Source organism: Micromesistius poutassou, assembly GCF_964030765.1.
Source record: "Micromesistius poutassou genome assembly, chromosome: 22".
In the NCBI taxonomy this organism is placed as follows: Eukaryota; Metazoa; Chordata; class Actinopteri; order Gadiformes; family Gadidae; genus Micromesistius; species Micromesistius poutassou.
Window position 1 is genome coordinate 556,013 of NC_140292.1, and position 13,379 is coordinate 569,391.

Genomic DNA, 13,379 nt, shown 5'->3' on the forward strand with positions numbered 1-13,379 from the left:
AAAAGGTATATTCTTACTCTTAATACATTGACCTATAAGGATGACAACATCCCTATTTTGCTTGCTGTTTGTTGTTCATATCATAACAGCATACCCATAACTTTGTGCTATATTGTCATTCCTTCCTTCCTTCCTTCCTTCCTATACCGGTCATAGCGCAGTCTCCTGAATGCAGTCTCCTGAATGACTGAGGTCATTATTTCCACGGTTTCCATGACTGCCAATTATGGATACAGACAGTTTCACACCTCACAACAATCAGTTTCCTGTATGGCACAGTGGTGGGAAAAAAAGTGTAAAAGCATGGCCGTTGTGTTGGACGCTCTGCCGTTCACTTACCTGTATCCAATACTGCTTGGTTCTCCAAGTGGGGGGAAATACCGTTACCTACTGGACAAACGAAGTATAGCATGCAAACTTCACAGACCAATACACACGTGCATGTTACCCTGGAATATTAATCCTACTAATATTAATGTAGATTATAAGAATTATTAATGTATAATAATAAAGAGAAGTAAGTCCTTTGAAATTATCAAATGAGCTGAAAGGCATCCAAAGCTTATATTACTTAAAAGGCTGGAGAAGCATTCAATATCTCTGGAGAAACGTGTAACAGCGGGTCAACGCTGGGTTATTTTGATGAAGCACTTTTCCTAAATGTCAAGGCGCACTTGTAGACATTTTCGAGAAACGTTGACATTTTTATATCAATAACATAATAAGGTTAATAAATTATGAGGTGCAAATGCAACAAAATACTAATGATAATTATTATATACTGATACAAAAATCGTATACAAACAGATTTTTCAGTTTACCCAGTTTTGTTTATTAAGTTTTTACAAATGAAGTAACAAATTTGGAGCGCAAAGCGCAACATCTTATTTCGTTATGAAGCTTGAACACTCAGTGCAAAACATACCGTTTTTTAAAAGGCTGCCGAAGACCCTAACACGTGACCTCCGAAACCCTGACCACCACACACCACTACATATAGGCCGTCCATTCAACTCAAACCGTGTTGTTGTCGTACAACGTCAAACACAACACGAGAGAACAGGCCCAAGTACAAAATTAAATGTTCTCATGATTAGTATGAAAGAAAACATTGGTAAATTAATACACGTTTTTCTTTTTTTTGCCAACATATGCTTCAGAATCGAAATCATTGCACGGAGAGAAAGCTACATCAAAGAAAAGCATTCCGTTACATGTTTGTGTGTAGGTGTGTGTGTGTGTGTGTGTGTGTGTGTGTGTGTGTGTGTGTGTGTGTGTGTGTGTGTGTGTGTGTGTGTGTGTGTGTGTGTGTGTGTTCGTGTGTGTATTTTTGGGATGCACGCATTTGTGTAAGTATATATATCTATATAGCCTATCCGTGCGTGTGGGTCGCTACAAGTGCACTAAAAGTTATGTTCACATCAGGGCACTTGACACGGTACTTCTACATTAAGAGCGTTAAGGGAATAAAACCAGTCATGAACCGACCTTCCCAAAAAGAGTCCTCGAAAAACGGACCAACAAACGGCTAACGAATTCCTGTAAAGTATGTCAATATCTGTAAAGTAGGTTTATGTGTCATTCACAGTTCCAATCAAACGTGCCGAGGGTAACAATGCTGCTTATTAAACAACAACCTGTCACAAAAAGAGGGAAAAGGAAAGCTATTTTTAATCATATATTTATATATAATATCGATTATATATAACAATAGCTAGCAGGGAAGAGGTTTGTGTATTATTTAGTGTAACATTTAAAAATGTTTTAAAATCACAATTACCACCAGTCATCACAACCATCATCTTCATCACCAATACCACAACTCATCACCACCATCATCTTCATCACCAATACCACAAGTCATCACCTCCATCATCTTTATCACCACTTATACAAGTCATCACCTCCATCATCTTCATCACCAATACCACAAGTCATCACCATCATCATCCTCATCCCAATGACCAGCAGTCATCACCATCACCTTCATCAAATCTACCACCAATCATCACAATCATCATCTTCATCACCACTTCCACAAGTCATCACCATCATCATCCTCATCCCAATGACCAGCAGTCATCACCATCACCTTCATCAAATCTACCACCAATCATCACAATCATCTTCATCACCACTTCCACAAGTCATCACCATCATCATCCTCATCCCAATGACCACCAGTCATCACCATCACCTTCATCAAATCTACCCACCAATCATCACAATCATCATCTTTATCACCACTTCCACTAGTCAGCACCACCATCATCTTCATCACCACCATCATCTTTATCACATCTGCCACCGCAGTCATCACATGCATCCTCTTCATCACCAATCCACTGCCTTCTCCTTTCTTTGCTCCGTTGTTGACAGAGTTGTGTGGAGCAGTGCTGTGTGACCGGGCGACGACAGGACCGAGAGCACACCTTGTCTCAATAAACTCATCTGTTGATGGATTTGTGCCTGCTTCAGCTGAAGCCAGCATGTGTCTAGTCTGCTGCGAATCTGTGACCGAACCATGGTGGAGGAAAACTAAAGACGATGGGAAGGAAGATGCACTAACGTTTGGTGCTTCTCAAACTTTCTCTGGCTTAAGGCTCCAACTGTGGTAAGGAGACACTTTCTCCGGGACCCTCACACACACGTGAACACCCGATCCGTCAGAATTAGCTTTGAAGCCATCAGTGAAGCTACAGGAGACTCTTAAACCCTTCTGCTCTCAGGTTTGTGGTGCTCCTTCGTGCTGCTGCAGAGTTGTCTTATGCCAGTGGGTTTCTATTGAGGTCTGGGAAAGCTATTAGAGGTTCATGTTTCCTGTTAAAGCATTTTCTCATTCATTTAGGGATTTTCTTTTATTGAAGTTGAACGGTCTGGGATTGAAATAGAACGTCAAAACGTACAATATTGATCATAGCCATGGCAACCACTTCAGTCTCCATGGTTACATGGGTCTGATTAGTCCTTAATGGCTTGCCTGAACTTTGCTTGTGTTATTTCATTGACGTCTGTGTTTTGGGGAATATTGCATTTCTGTTTCAATTGATGATTTCGGCAGCAGTGCTAAACTCAGGAGCAGTGCTGAAGTCTACAGCACACACACATAAACAAACACACACACACACACACACAACCAAGATTGTGCTTACTTGATACCACAACATACAATCAACATCCACCAATACAAGCAATCATTATAATACAAAAATAAACCAAAAAGCAATTGAAAGAATGCAAGGCACTGGTGAGTTTCTCTGGCGGTTCCATGCTTGAGGAACTGACGGTTTAGGGAGAAATGTAGGGCAAGGAAAATGAAATAAAAGTACATAAAATGGACACTGTTGGTTTATACATTCACATTGATCTGACATGAGGAGGGCTGTTTAAAGTGTCTGGTAGAGATAAGTACTGTTTGAAGGAGAAAAAAATAGCTAGCTTTTTATTTGTTATTTTAAAATCGAAATATCCTGCAGTTTTTTTTTCTGTCGGGCTTTGTAGTCCATGAACTTTCATTTCAATACGAGAGGTTGTGAAGAACTGAGGTTCACATCAACAGTGAGGCTTTCTTTATCCATTTCTGTCCTCAGTCCCTGGTTTGGTTCTATGTGTTTCAGGAGTGTTAAATCAGTTAACTTAAATCAGTTCGTACACGGGATGCACTGAAACAAGAGTAAATGGACTCAAAGCCAGTCGCTGTATTTAACTTTTTTTATTATTTCACCTAAAACGTAACGTTGTCCAACAACATTTTGCTAATAATAAACAACAACAATAATAATCACAGTGTTTCCACATCGTAAACCGATGCGCTGAGTATAAACAGATCCATCAACGGAACACCTTTTTGTTGTCCTTAAATAGAATATCCATTAACGATAGTTATAATAATGTACATGGCAACCGTTTCAACCATTGAAACCAACCTTATACGGACAAACACTAAAGCCAGGCATTAGTCTGAATCATGACATGTGTTAACTGCCTGCTGCTTGGATCCAGTCCTCTGGCTGGGTGTGTGTGTCTGTGTAGGCTGTAGTCTGAGCATCAGGGAAACTAGCGCCTGTACATTTCAATTATGCGCGCGCGTGTGTGTGTGCGTGCGTGTGTTCGTGCCTATGTTCCTGAACGCGTGACTGTGTGTGTGCAAGCAGAGTGGGAGTATGAATGTGTGGGTGTGTGCGTGTGTGTGCGTGCCTGTTTGTATTCCTGTGTGAGTGGGCAGGCAAAGGGCGGGTATGCATGCGTGTGCGTGTGCGTGTGCCTGAATGTGTGACTATGTTGGTGTGTGAACGTATGTGTTTCTTTTGTGTGTGTTCAAGCAGAGGGCGGGTATGTGTGTGTGTGTGTGTGTGTGTGTGCGTGCGTGCGTGAACTAAGCCAGTGTGTGTATGTGTTTCATCGGAGTGCTACGAGGAGGAGGGCAGCAGGCAAAATTAACTACAAAAATAAAGAAGCAAAACCTTTAAGAACTCAACAAAATGGAATCATCAAGGCTGACATTCTAGAACATAGCAGAGACACACACACACACACACACACACACACACACACACATACACGTACACACTTGCACATTCAGTCACACACACACACTCGCACAGTACAGGGACTCAGATATACTGATTACAAGGCCACTTATTCACGCGGAGTTCCCAAGCTCTCATGATTGGGCTACTTCTCTAAAAGTTGACTGCTATTATTGCATCACATGGCAACAAGGAGGGGGGGGGGGGGTTTGGCTGAAGGAGTAGCGCAGAAGAGACAACACAGAGGACCTGGTCGCTAGGCTATCATGACCCCACACACACACACACACACACACACACACACACACACACACACACACACACAGCAAAGCAGCACACGGCCGGTTCCAGAGCAACCCACGAGGAACCAGAAGGAGAACTCAAGACGACCAGAGGAACCCTCTGCTCTGTCCGTTCCCCTCCCACACGCCTCCATAAACACTCCGGTTCTCCTGCTGCTGCTCCTGCCTGGACCCCCCCGTGGCAGAGGGAGGGGTGAGGGAGAGGGAGGGGTGAGGCAGAGGGAGGGGTGAGGAGATGACAGCAGGGGGGGGGGGGGGGTGTGTCAGTTCACTTCGCCATGTCAGCGTACGACTTTGTACAATCAAAACCAATCGTGTGTTTCAACCGTTTCTGGTCGATTCATATAAATAAGGCAACTCATTCTGCACGTTAAAGTAACCGCGGCGGCAGAATGTGTCGGTGTGTACTTTTGATATCTTGGGATGCGGTTGAATCGACACCGATACTGAAGCGTTAATGAATAAATAGACCGGATGAACTCATTGCCCGAGACGGATCCCAGGTGTTAGGGTTAGGGTTAGGGTTAGTACGAGGTTGAGGGCTCTAGTCCCCCAGCGCATTGTGCTCCATGCCGCCGCCCCTGCGCACCCCACCCCGCGGCCATCCTGTCTTATTATTTATTCATCGGACGAGATTCTTGTTCCGGCGTTGCAACGTTGCGTCTCCCGTTGGTTGGCGTGCGTGTTGAGTGCGACCTCCAGGGGGGGGGGGGGGGGGGGTGGTGGGGGGGAGGAGGAGGGTGGGCTCAGACAGGTCGCGACCCCATGCCGGCCGCAGGTAAGCAGCGGCGGCAGTGGGAGTGGACGGTCTTCCTGCATGCGTTCCTCTAAGGCCTCGCAGCAGAGAGAAGAGAAGTGGCCGAGGATGAGGGTCGTCACCACATTCTTCAAATCGAACTCAAAGGCGTCCGGATCACACCACTAACCGGCCCGGAGCCTTCAGACTGTCCCCGTCGGCGCGCGGCGTTCACCCCCCGTCGCCTTAAAGTCCTCACTGCTGCACCCTGGGAGACAAAACACAGTTCTGCCCCTCCAGCGTCCCGCAGAGACCCTTCAGGGTCCATTTAAACATTCACGTTGTGCGTAAGTGAGTGGATCAGACGCACGGTGAGCTGGAGCACTCCCTTTCACTCTCTTTCCTCTCCCCGTTTCTCCCTTCTTTCTCGTTCCACATCTCAGCAGCTCAGAGCTCCACCATCACCTTCTTCTGCTGCTCACTTCCACCTCCCCTCCCGCCCCCCCCCCCCCCCGCTGGCCGCCTGCCCTCCAGCTCCCCGGCCCCCCCGCCCTCCCCCCCCCCCCTCCCCCTCTATAGTCCCGCGGTGATCAAGCGGCCCCCCCGGCCTCATGTGGTCCTCAGGTTGGGCCCCCCGGGCGTGCTGACCGACTTCTGCAGGGGGGCGGTCGGGTGGAAGCCCTGGGGAGGCCCGTGCCCCGGAATATGGCCTTGAGCGCCGGCCGCCGTGGGGGGGTAGGGCCCCAGCGGCTGGGACGTGCTGACCAGGAGAGGCCCCGGCTGCGGCGGGGCCTGGTGGGCGGGGCCGGCCCACTGGGCGCTGTAGGCGGCGGACGGCGGGTAGGGGAGGAAGTGGGAGGCGGGCGGAGGGGTGGCCGAGGCCGGGGGAGCGGGGTGGCCCAGGGAGCCCTTGCGGCTTGCCAGGGAGGTGGGGGTGTGGGCGGAGCTTCCCATGCTGGTGGCGCACAACTGGCCGGGAGCCGAGTACTTCCTGCTGAGGTTGGCCGACTGGTTCACCTGAAGGGGGAGGAGCAGGCGGTCAGAGAGGAGCAGGCGGTCAATGGACATAATCAGGTCCATAATAACAACGTCAAGACGTGCACATTGTACAGTTTGGACAGGAATGTGTGTGCGAGTGTGTGTGTGTGTGTGTGTTTATTACATCATAGCTGTGTGTCTGGGGTTAGTGCGTGTGCGTGTGTGTTTATTACATCATAGCTGTGTGTCTGGGGTTAGTGCGTGTGTGTGTGTGTTTACTACATCATAGCTGTGTGTCTGGGGTTAGTGCGTGTGCGTGTGTGTTTATTACATCATAGCTGTGTGTCTGGGGTGTGTGTGTTTATTACATCATAGCTGTGTGTCTGGGGTTAGTGCGTGTGTGTGTGTGTTTATTACATCATAGCTGTGTGTCTGGGGTTAGTGCGTGTGTGTGTGTTTATCACATCATAGCTGTGTGTCTGGGGTTAGTGCGTGTGTGTGTGTGTGTGTTTATTACATCATAGCTGTGTGTCTGGGGTTAGTGCGTGTGTGTGTGTGTTTATTACATCATAGCTGTGTGTCGGGGGCGGGGCCTGCTGCTGTTTGTTGCTCCTCTTGCCCTGAGAACAAGACAACAACAGACATCAAAACACGGTGAGACCGTGGATATGAAGGTACGGTACGGTGACACTAGACTCTCCACTGTGGTTATGGTGGACTCAGCAGCCTCACCTGGCCCCGAGTCAGACTGGACTGGACTCTGGGCTGGGTGAGGCTGACAGCTGTTGTTCATTGAGATATCAATGTGCACAGTTCTTCAGGAGAAGAGCCCTGCCTGTCACTCCACCTACCCACCATTAACCAGCTGTATGTGAACCCTGCGGCTCCAGGAAACGGGATCCATACATGAGGCGCAGGACCCCAAGCTGTCCACCCAGAGGCCGCCACCCCCCCCTTGACCTCCTGACCCCCTGCTTACAACTTCCTCCTTAAGAGCTACGCTGTTGAAGGCGTGGTCTGTACCCCATATAGGGAAACTTAGTATATGCTACACTTGAACCTCCTGAGATGGCGCAATTCGATCGGTTCGCTATCTCGGGATATTGGGCAATATCCCATGACTGAGATCGCAAACTCGGGATATTGTTTGACGGTCGTCTCGTCAAGCTAATAAAAACAAATAAACCGCTAATAAAAACAAATAAATCCCGGCAAAAAGTGTAGTACATACTAAAATAATTATTCACCTCAGGCTCTGTGAATAGTGGGGAATAGCATTCACCCGCTATTCACTTCGGCTTCGGTGAATGATTGTTAAATATCACACACCTGTGAGAGGTTCATGGCGTCTCGGGCCCAGTTGTCCACCAGCTTGTGGAGGTCGTCTGTGAAGGTCCCTTTGCGTTGGTGGGTGGCGGCCGACATGCTGGCCGGCAGGGACTGGGAACCACTCTGGCTCTGGCCCAGGCCGCCCACGGCGGTGGTACTGCTGGTCCCTGGATACACACAGACGGGAGGGAGACTGAGCTCTGTGGAGATGGCATTTAGACATGGTGGAGGGAGGGAGGGAGGGAGGGAGGGAGGCGTTCTATGGGAGGCAATGAGGGCGCACTCTTTGTCCTGACCATCAGGTGGTGCGGCGAAGCACACGCACACATGTATGCCACGTACACGCACGCACGCACGCACGCACACACGCACGCACTCACACACACACACACACACACGCACACACACACAGTGGTCAGGAGTCAGAAGCAGGGGGTTAAGGTCAAGGTGGGTCATTTTTTTTTGCAAAAAAAATCCAAATGATAAGTTTAACATGTCATGGGGTATGTTACGATGAACCGGGAAATGTTCTCCCTATTTCCTCTAATTGAAACATAAATACTCAATATAAACCATAATTATTGTCAAATGGACACATCCTGAATGTATTAGGGCTGTAGTGAGATCCATTAAGAAATCAATTGTAAATTGATCGTTATTCTGACGTTTCAATGGTGTCCCACTTGTGGCCACTAGGTGGTGCTAATGGTTCATCTATTGCTTGTGTTTAACAGAAGCTGGTAGGTAGATAACATTATCACGACCATGGACAAGATGATGACGACATGAGCAGCTCATCAGTGGTCTGCAATGCTAGAGAGGAAAGCTGACTCCATACTAACCTAGTCTACTGGTAACCTGATTAGAACCTGTTCAACTGTCATGCCTTGTGGTGCAGCCACTGCAGACTTCACCATAGTGTTGCTGGCAAGGACCAACATATCATCGCTACGCACACAATGTCCTGCTGCCATACAGTATGTGAGTGTACATATATCACATTGTGCTAAGGATGAAGGTGCTGAAGGATAAAGTATTTTAGGTCAAATAATTCCTCCTTTTCCCCAAATGTGTTTAATTTGTAAGCATTAAGCTAAGTTAGGGACATTATCATAAAACCATAGTAAAGGCAACATCATTGATGAAAACAGCCTCTTTGTGAACTTTAATGAATAACAAAAGGCTGATCATTATAATTAGTCTAAATGTAGCTGATGCATGCCCCATGTTGACAACAGATTCAAAAACATAATTTAAATAGGACATTTCCACATGAATCCTTTATGAATATGAATAATTTATCTGCTATTTTGGTCTCCAACAAAGAAGGTAAGTTCAGAAAAAAGATAAAAGGTGATGCTTGAAAAAACTGTCATCTCATGCTGAATAAAATGGAGGAAAATAAAGATGAGGTCATTCTTGGTCAGGAATGCCTGCAGCAGTGTGGATTGTGGGTAATGTAGTCTAGAGAAAACAACCAAGACAAGGGAGGGGAGGACATGACCGCAGAATCCATCTAGACTAGAAAGTCGTGTGCTCCAGAGTGTGTGTGTGTGTGTGTGTGTGTGTGTGCGTGTGTGTGTGTGTGTGTGTGTGTGCGTGCGTTTGTGTGGGATGATGTGATTTTTGTGCACATGAATATGTCCCATTTTATTTGTGAGTATACAATCAATACAGTTTCAATTCATCCTGTACTTTAACCTCCTTTGTTCTTCAAATACAAATGCATGGAAATATTTGTTCTTGTATCCTTGTCATATTTTCAACTCAAACTTAATATCTAATCAAAGGGAACATACGCCACGTGTTATAGTCACACAGTGATCTGGCAAAGGATCGCCATGCAAAAATAGACTAGGGGAGATGGGGGGGGGGGGGGGGGGGGGGGGGGTGAGAGAGGATGAGGTCAGGGACAGCGTGAGCAAAGGACGTGGAGATGGAGAGACGGAAGAAGGCCAAAAACAGAGATAGTTACTGCAAAGCTGGTTGCAGGGGCAGACTTTTTTCACCATCTTCCCTGTACAGCCGGAAGACAACGATTGGAGGGTTGGGAGAGAATCAGAGTTAAGCCCCGCCCCCCCCTCCTCCCCCCCCCCTCACCCCCTGCATAAAAAACCCATCAGTGAAACACATTTGCAGTTGTTCATGGAAGACATCTAATGGGCCTCATACACCTAGTAGCCATCTCGGATCTAAGCTTGGTTCTAGAACCGAATGTGAAATCCTGCGACGAGCCAGCATTTAGAACCGGGATGGCACCTAGGAGGGTGAGGCTCATGTTCCGGGTCGGGTTCCCTGGTAAGCGTCTATCAATGCTAAAGATTAGATCCGTGAAACAGTTTGATATTAACAGCCAGGAGGAGATATGGAGGTGTTTAACGTCTCTATGGCAGGGAGAGACGCTTACACTGAAACACATCAAGGGACAAGGTTCCCTGGTTTGATATTTAACAAAAGGTCCCCTTATCAAGTATTCACAAAGAGACAAACAGGATATTATAAAGGATATATTCAGAAATGAGCCCTCTAGGCAGCACCCGATCCAGAATATTAACTCTGTATTAGTTCCCCATTAACCCCAATACCTTATCTATCATTATCAATATTAACTCAGTATTAGTTCCCCATTAACCCCAAGACCTTATCTATCATTATCAATATTAACTCTGTATTAGTTCCCCATTAACCCCAATACATTATCTATCATTATCAATATTAACTCTGTATTAGTTCCCCATTAACCCCAAGACCTTATCTATCATTATCAATATTAACTCTGTATTAGTTCCCCATTAACCCCAAGACCTTATCGATCATTATCAATATTATCGTTATCTTTGTTTTTCACAGTCCAGGTCTGGATTTGAGCCTTTTAAAAAAGTCTTCCCACTTGGGGAGATAGGGGAGAGTGAGAGAGTGCATTAGGTGAGAGAGTGTGTGAGAGTGAGAGAGTGTGTGAGGTGAGAGTGCGTGTGTGAGAGTGCGTGAGGTAAGAGAGTGCGTGAGGTGAGAGAGTGCGTGTGTGAGTGAGGAAGTGTGCAGGAAACAGGACATGCATTTCCATCCACAAAACACTCTGTATAATAACCAATTGTTATAGACAATGACATCATTTCATGTTGGGAATACATGAAATAAACTGTCATCACACACACATGCTACCGTCAAGTATTTTTTTAAATTCATGTTTTTTGAAGTACTCATTGAAATAAAATATTCAAATTACAACTTTGAATATATAAAACCATATAAAAACACAATATAAAAAAGTCGTAAATTGAATAATAATAAAGCTTGAATAAAAATATGTAACTCTAAATAAAAACAATACAAACCCAAACTATCAAGTCATCAGGCCTACACTTGTTTTCCTTATAATTCGTCTTGATGCAGTAAAGACAGACCAGGGCTGGACAGAAGGTCAAGTTGAGTAGTAGTTAAACTGGTATTGAAACCAATGAAACAGAGAATGGATTGAAAATGAACTGTTGGAAGCTCTGGGACTGTTCGAATCAGCCGATAAGCACACCTCTCTGTTAGACTGTAAGCTAACTTATATGTATGAACACAACACCGTAACAGGGTAATTTAGGACATTGCTGCTGTTACTGCTGTAACTTTCCTGAGGGAATTCATCTTATAATAGCGCTTGGAGCGATTCTGTCATGGGAATGATGCAGCATCGAGCTTTCTCTTACTAAAGCAATAGTCACTTCCTGATTACAAACTGCATCCGTCCAGGAAACATCCAGCATTGGCCTAACCAAAGTATACCATTTATCATGTTGACATGAACTATGGACTGGGCCAAACCCATCTTATCAATCGCTCAGGTCAGCAACATAGGTGACCTCTAGTTTCTCTATTCTGCCACTTGCTCACCCTGTTCATTTTGTCTCGTAACCCTATGAATCTTGTATTATAACCACATGAATATTGTCTTTACGATCACATCAATTGTGTCTTGTTACCATATACGTTTAGTCTCAAAACCCGATGAATTCTGTCTTGCAACCCTATGAACTCTGTCTTGTAACCATATAAATTTCGTCTTGTAACCATATTAATTTTGACCCTGTGCACTGGATGTGCACAATGCCGTCCGGTATCAGAAAGCATGAATCCGAAAGAGAAGACAACCGTGGAAAGACAAGAAGACACTGATGACCCGACAGATGGAGGGACAGAAACACAGAGAGAAAGTCACAACACAAGTCAGGAAGACACTTTTAAAGGAGAAGGCCAAAGAAATAAAGCGTTACACACAAAGAGCCAAGCAGGGCGTACTCAGAAAGCGCGTCCGTCTGCCACCAGGCTTGAAGGCCAGACGCTCCGACCCCCAGCTGAACTTTACACAGCCTGGAGAGAGAGAGGGGTGGAGAGACAGCCGTGGCCAATAGAGATGGAGAGAGAGAGGGAGAGAGAGAGAGAGAGAGAGAGAGAGAGAGAGAGAGAGAGAGAGGGGTGGCCAATAGAGATGGAGGGCAAGAGAGAGAGAGAGAGAGAGAGAGAGAGAGAGAGAGAGAGAGAGAGAGAGAGAGAGAGAGAGAGAGAGAGATGGAGAGACAGCCGTGGCGAATACAGGTGGAGAGAGACAGTGGTGGAGAGACAGCCGTGGCCAATAGATGGAGAGAGGGGAGAGAGAGAGGGGAGAGAGAGAGGGGAGATGGAGAGATGGTCAAATGATGGACAGGCGGGAGAGTGAAAGGTGAAGAAAGTGTTAGACAGAGAGAGAAGGATGGTGTGAGAAGTAGACAGGAAAGACAGGAAGACAGTTTATTGAGAAGGAGGGAAAAGGGAGAGGAGAGGAGAGTACAGAAATACACAAGGACAATCTTACAGTCTGTTAGTCACCACTGTACTTTAACATCGAAAGAGAGACACAGAGAGACAGAGAAACAGACAGAGGGAGATACTGAGGGTGAGATTCGAAAGACGTGGTAGTTGTAAGGATGTGAAAATATTCTACAGCATGCATGTTTTCATTTTTTTGGGGGGGATTTTCTTATGGATTACATCAGACATTCGATGCTTAAACATTACTAAAGTTGAGTCAAACAGCCTTTGAGCCACTATCAGTCCTCATTGTTCCAGAAGTTTAAACGACCAGCAGGGGGAGAGCCGTCCTCCGGCCTTCAGGTGGAGCCTGGGACTCGCGGCCTGGTCCTACCTGGGGTGGGAGCACACAGGCTGGGCACGGAGATGGCCCCGTCACTGGTGTAGGCCGAGTACAGGTTGTCACTGGAGGGCGAGGGCTTCATGGGCTGGACCAGGGAGCCGCTGCCCGAGTGGGCGAGCCCCGCGGGGGTCAGCACAGCCAGCCGGCCGGGGAACACGGTGGGGACGCTCTGGGCGGATAAAGTGCTGCCTGCAGATAGCACAAGGCACAGGCAAGAGACAACAGGACAGAGGAGGAGGAGGAGGAGGAGGAGGAGGAGGAGGAAGAGGAGGAGGAGGAGCACCACGAGGAGCACACACACACACGCACGCACACACACACATGCA

General features: G+C 46.7%; 1 protein-coding gene across 7 annotated transcripts in view; it reads right to left on the minus strand.

Annotated features, from left to right (window-relative positions):
- Positions 1-888: 888 nt before the first annotated feature.
- Positions 889-13,379, minus strand: part of LOC311367844 (serine/threonine-protein kinase WNK1-like) — a 79,358-nt gene continuing 66,867 nt past the window's right edge. For 4 of the 7 annotated variants that reach the window (XM_084486681.1, XM_084486683.1, XM_084486680.1 and 1 more), the window contains 5 exons: positions 13,045-13,242; positions 12,162-12,233; positions 7,875-8,041; positions 7,112-7,165; positions 889-6,584 (listed from right to left, as the gene is read on the minus strand). In XM_084486681.1, the coding sequence (XP_084342807.1) occupies positions 6,177-6,584; positions 7,112-7,165; positions 7,875-8,041; positions 12,162-12,233; positions 13,045-13,242 (899 nt within the window). In that variant the 3' untranslated portion in view covers positions 889-6,176. Of the gene's footprint in view, positions 6,585-7,111; positions 7,166-7,874; positions 8,042-12,161; positions 12,234-13,044 lie in introns of those variants that run through there. The other 3 variants (XM_084486682.1, XM_084486684.1, XM_084486685.1) reach the window with 3 other exon arrangements.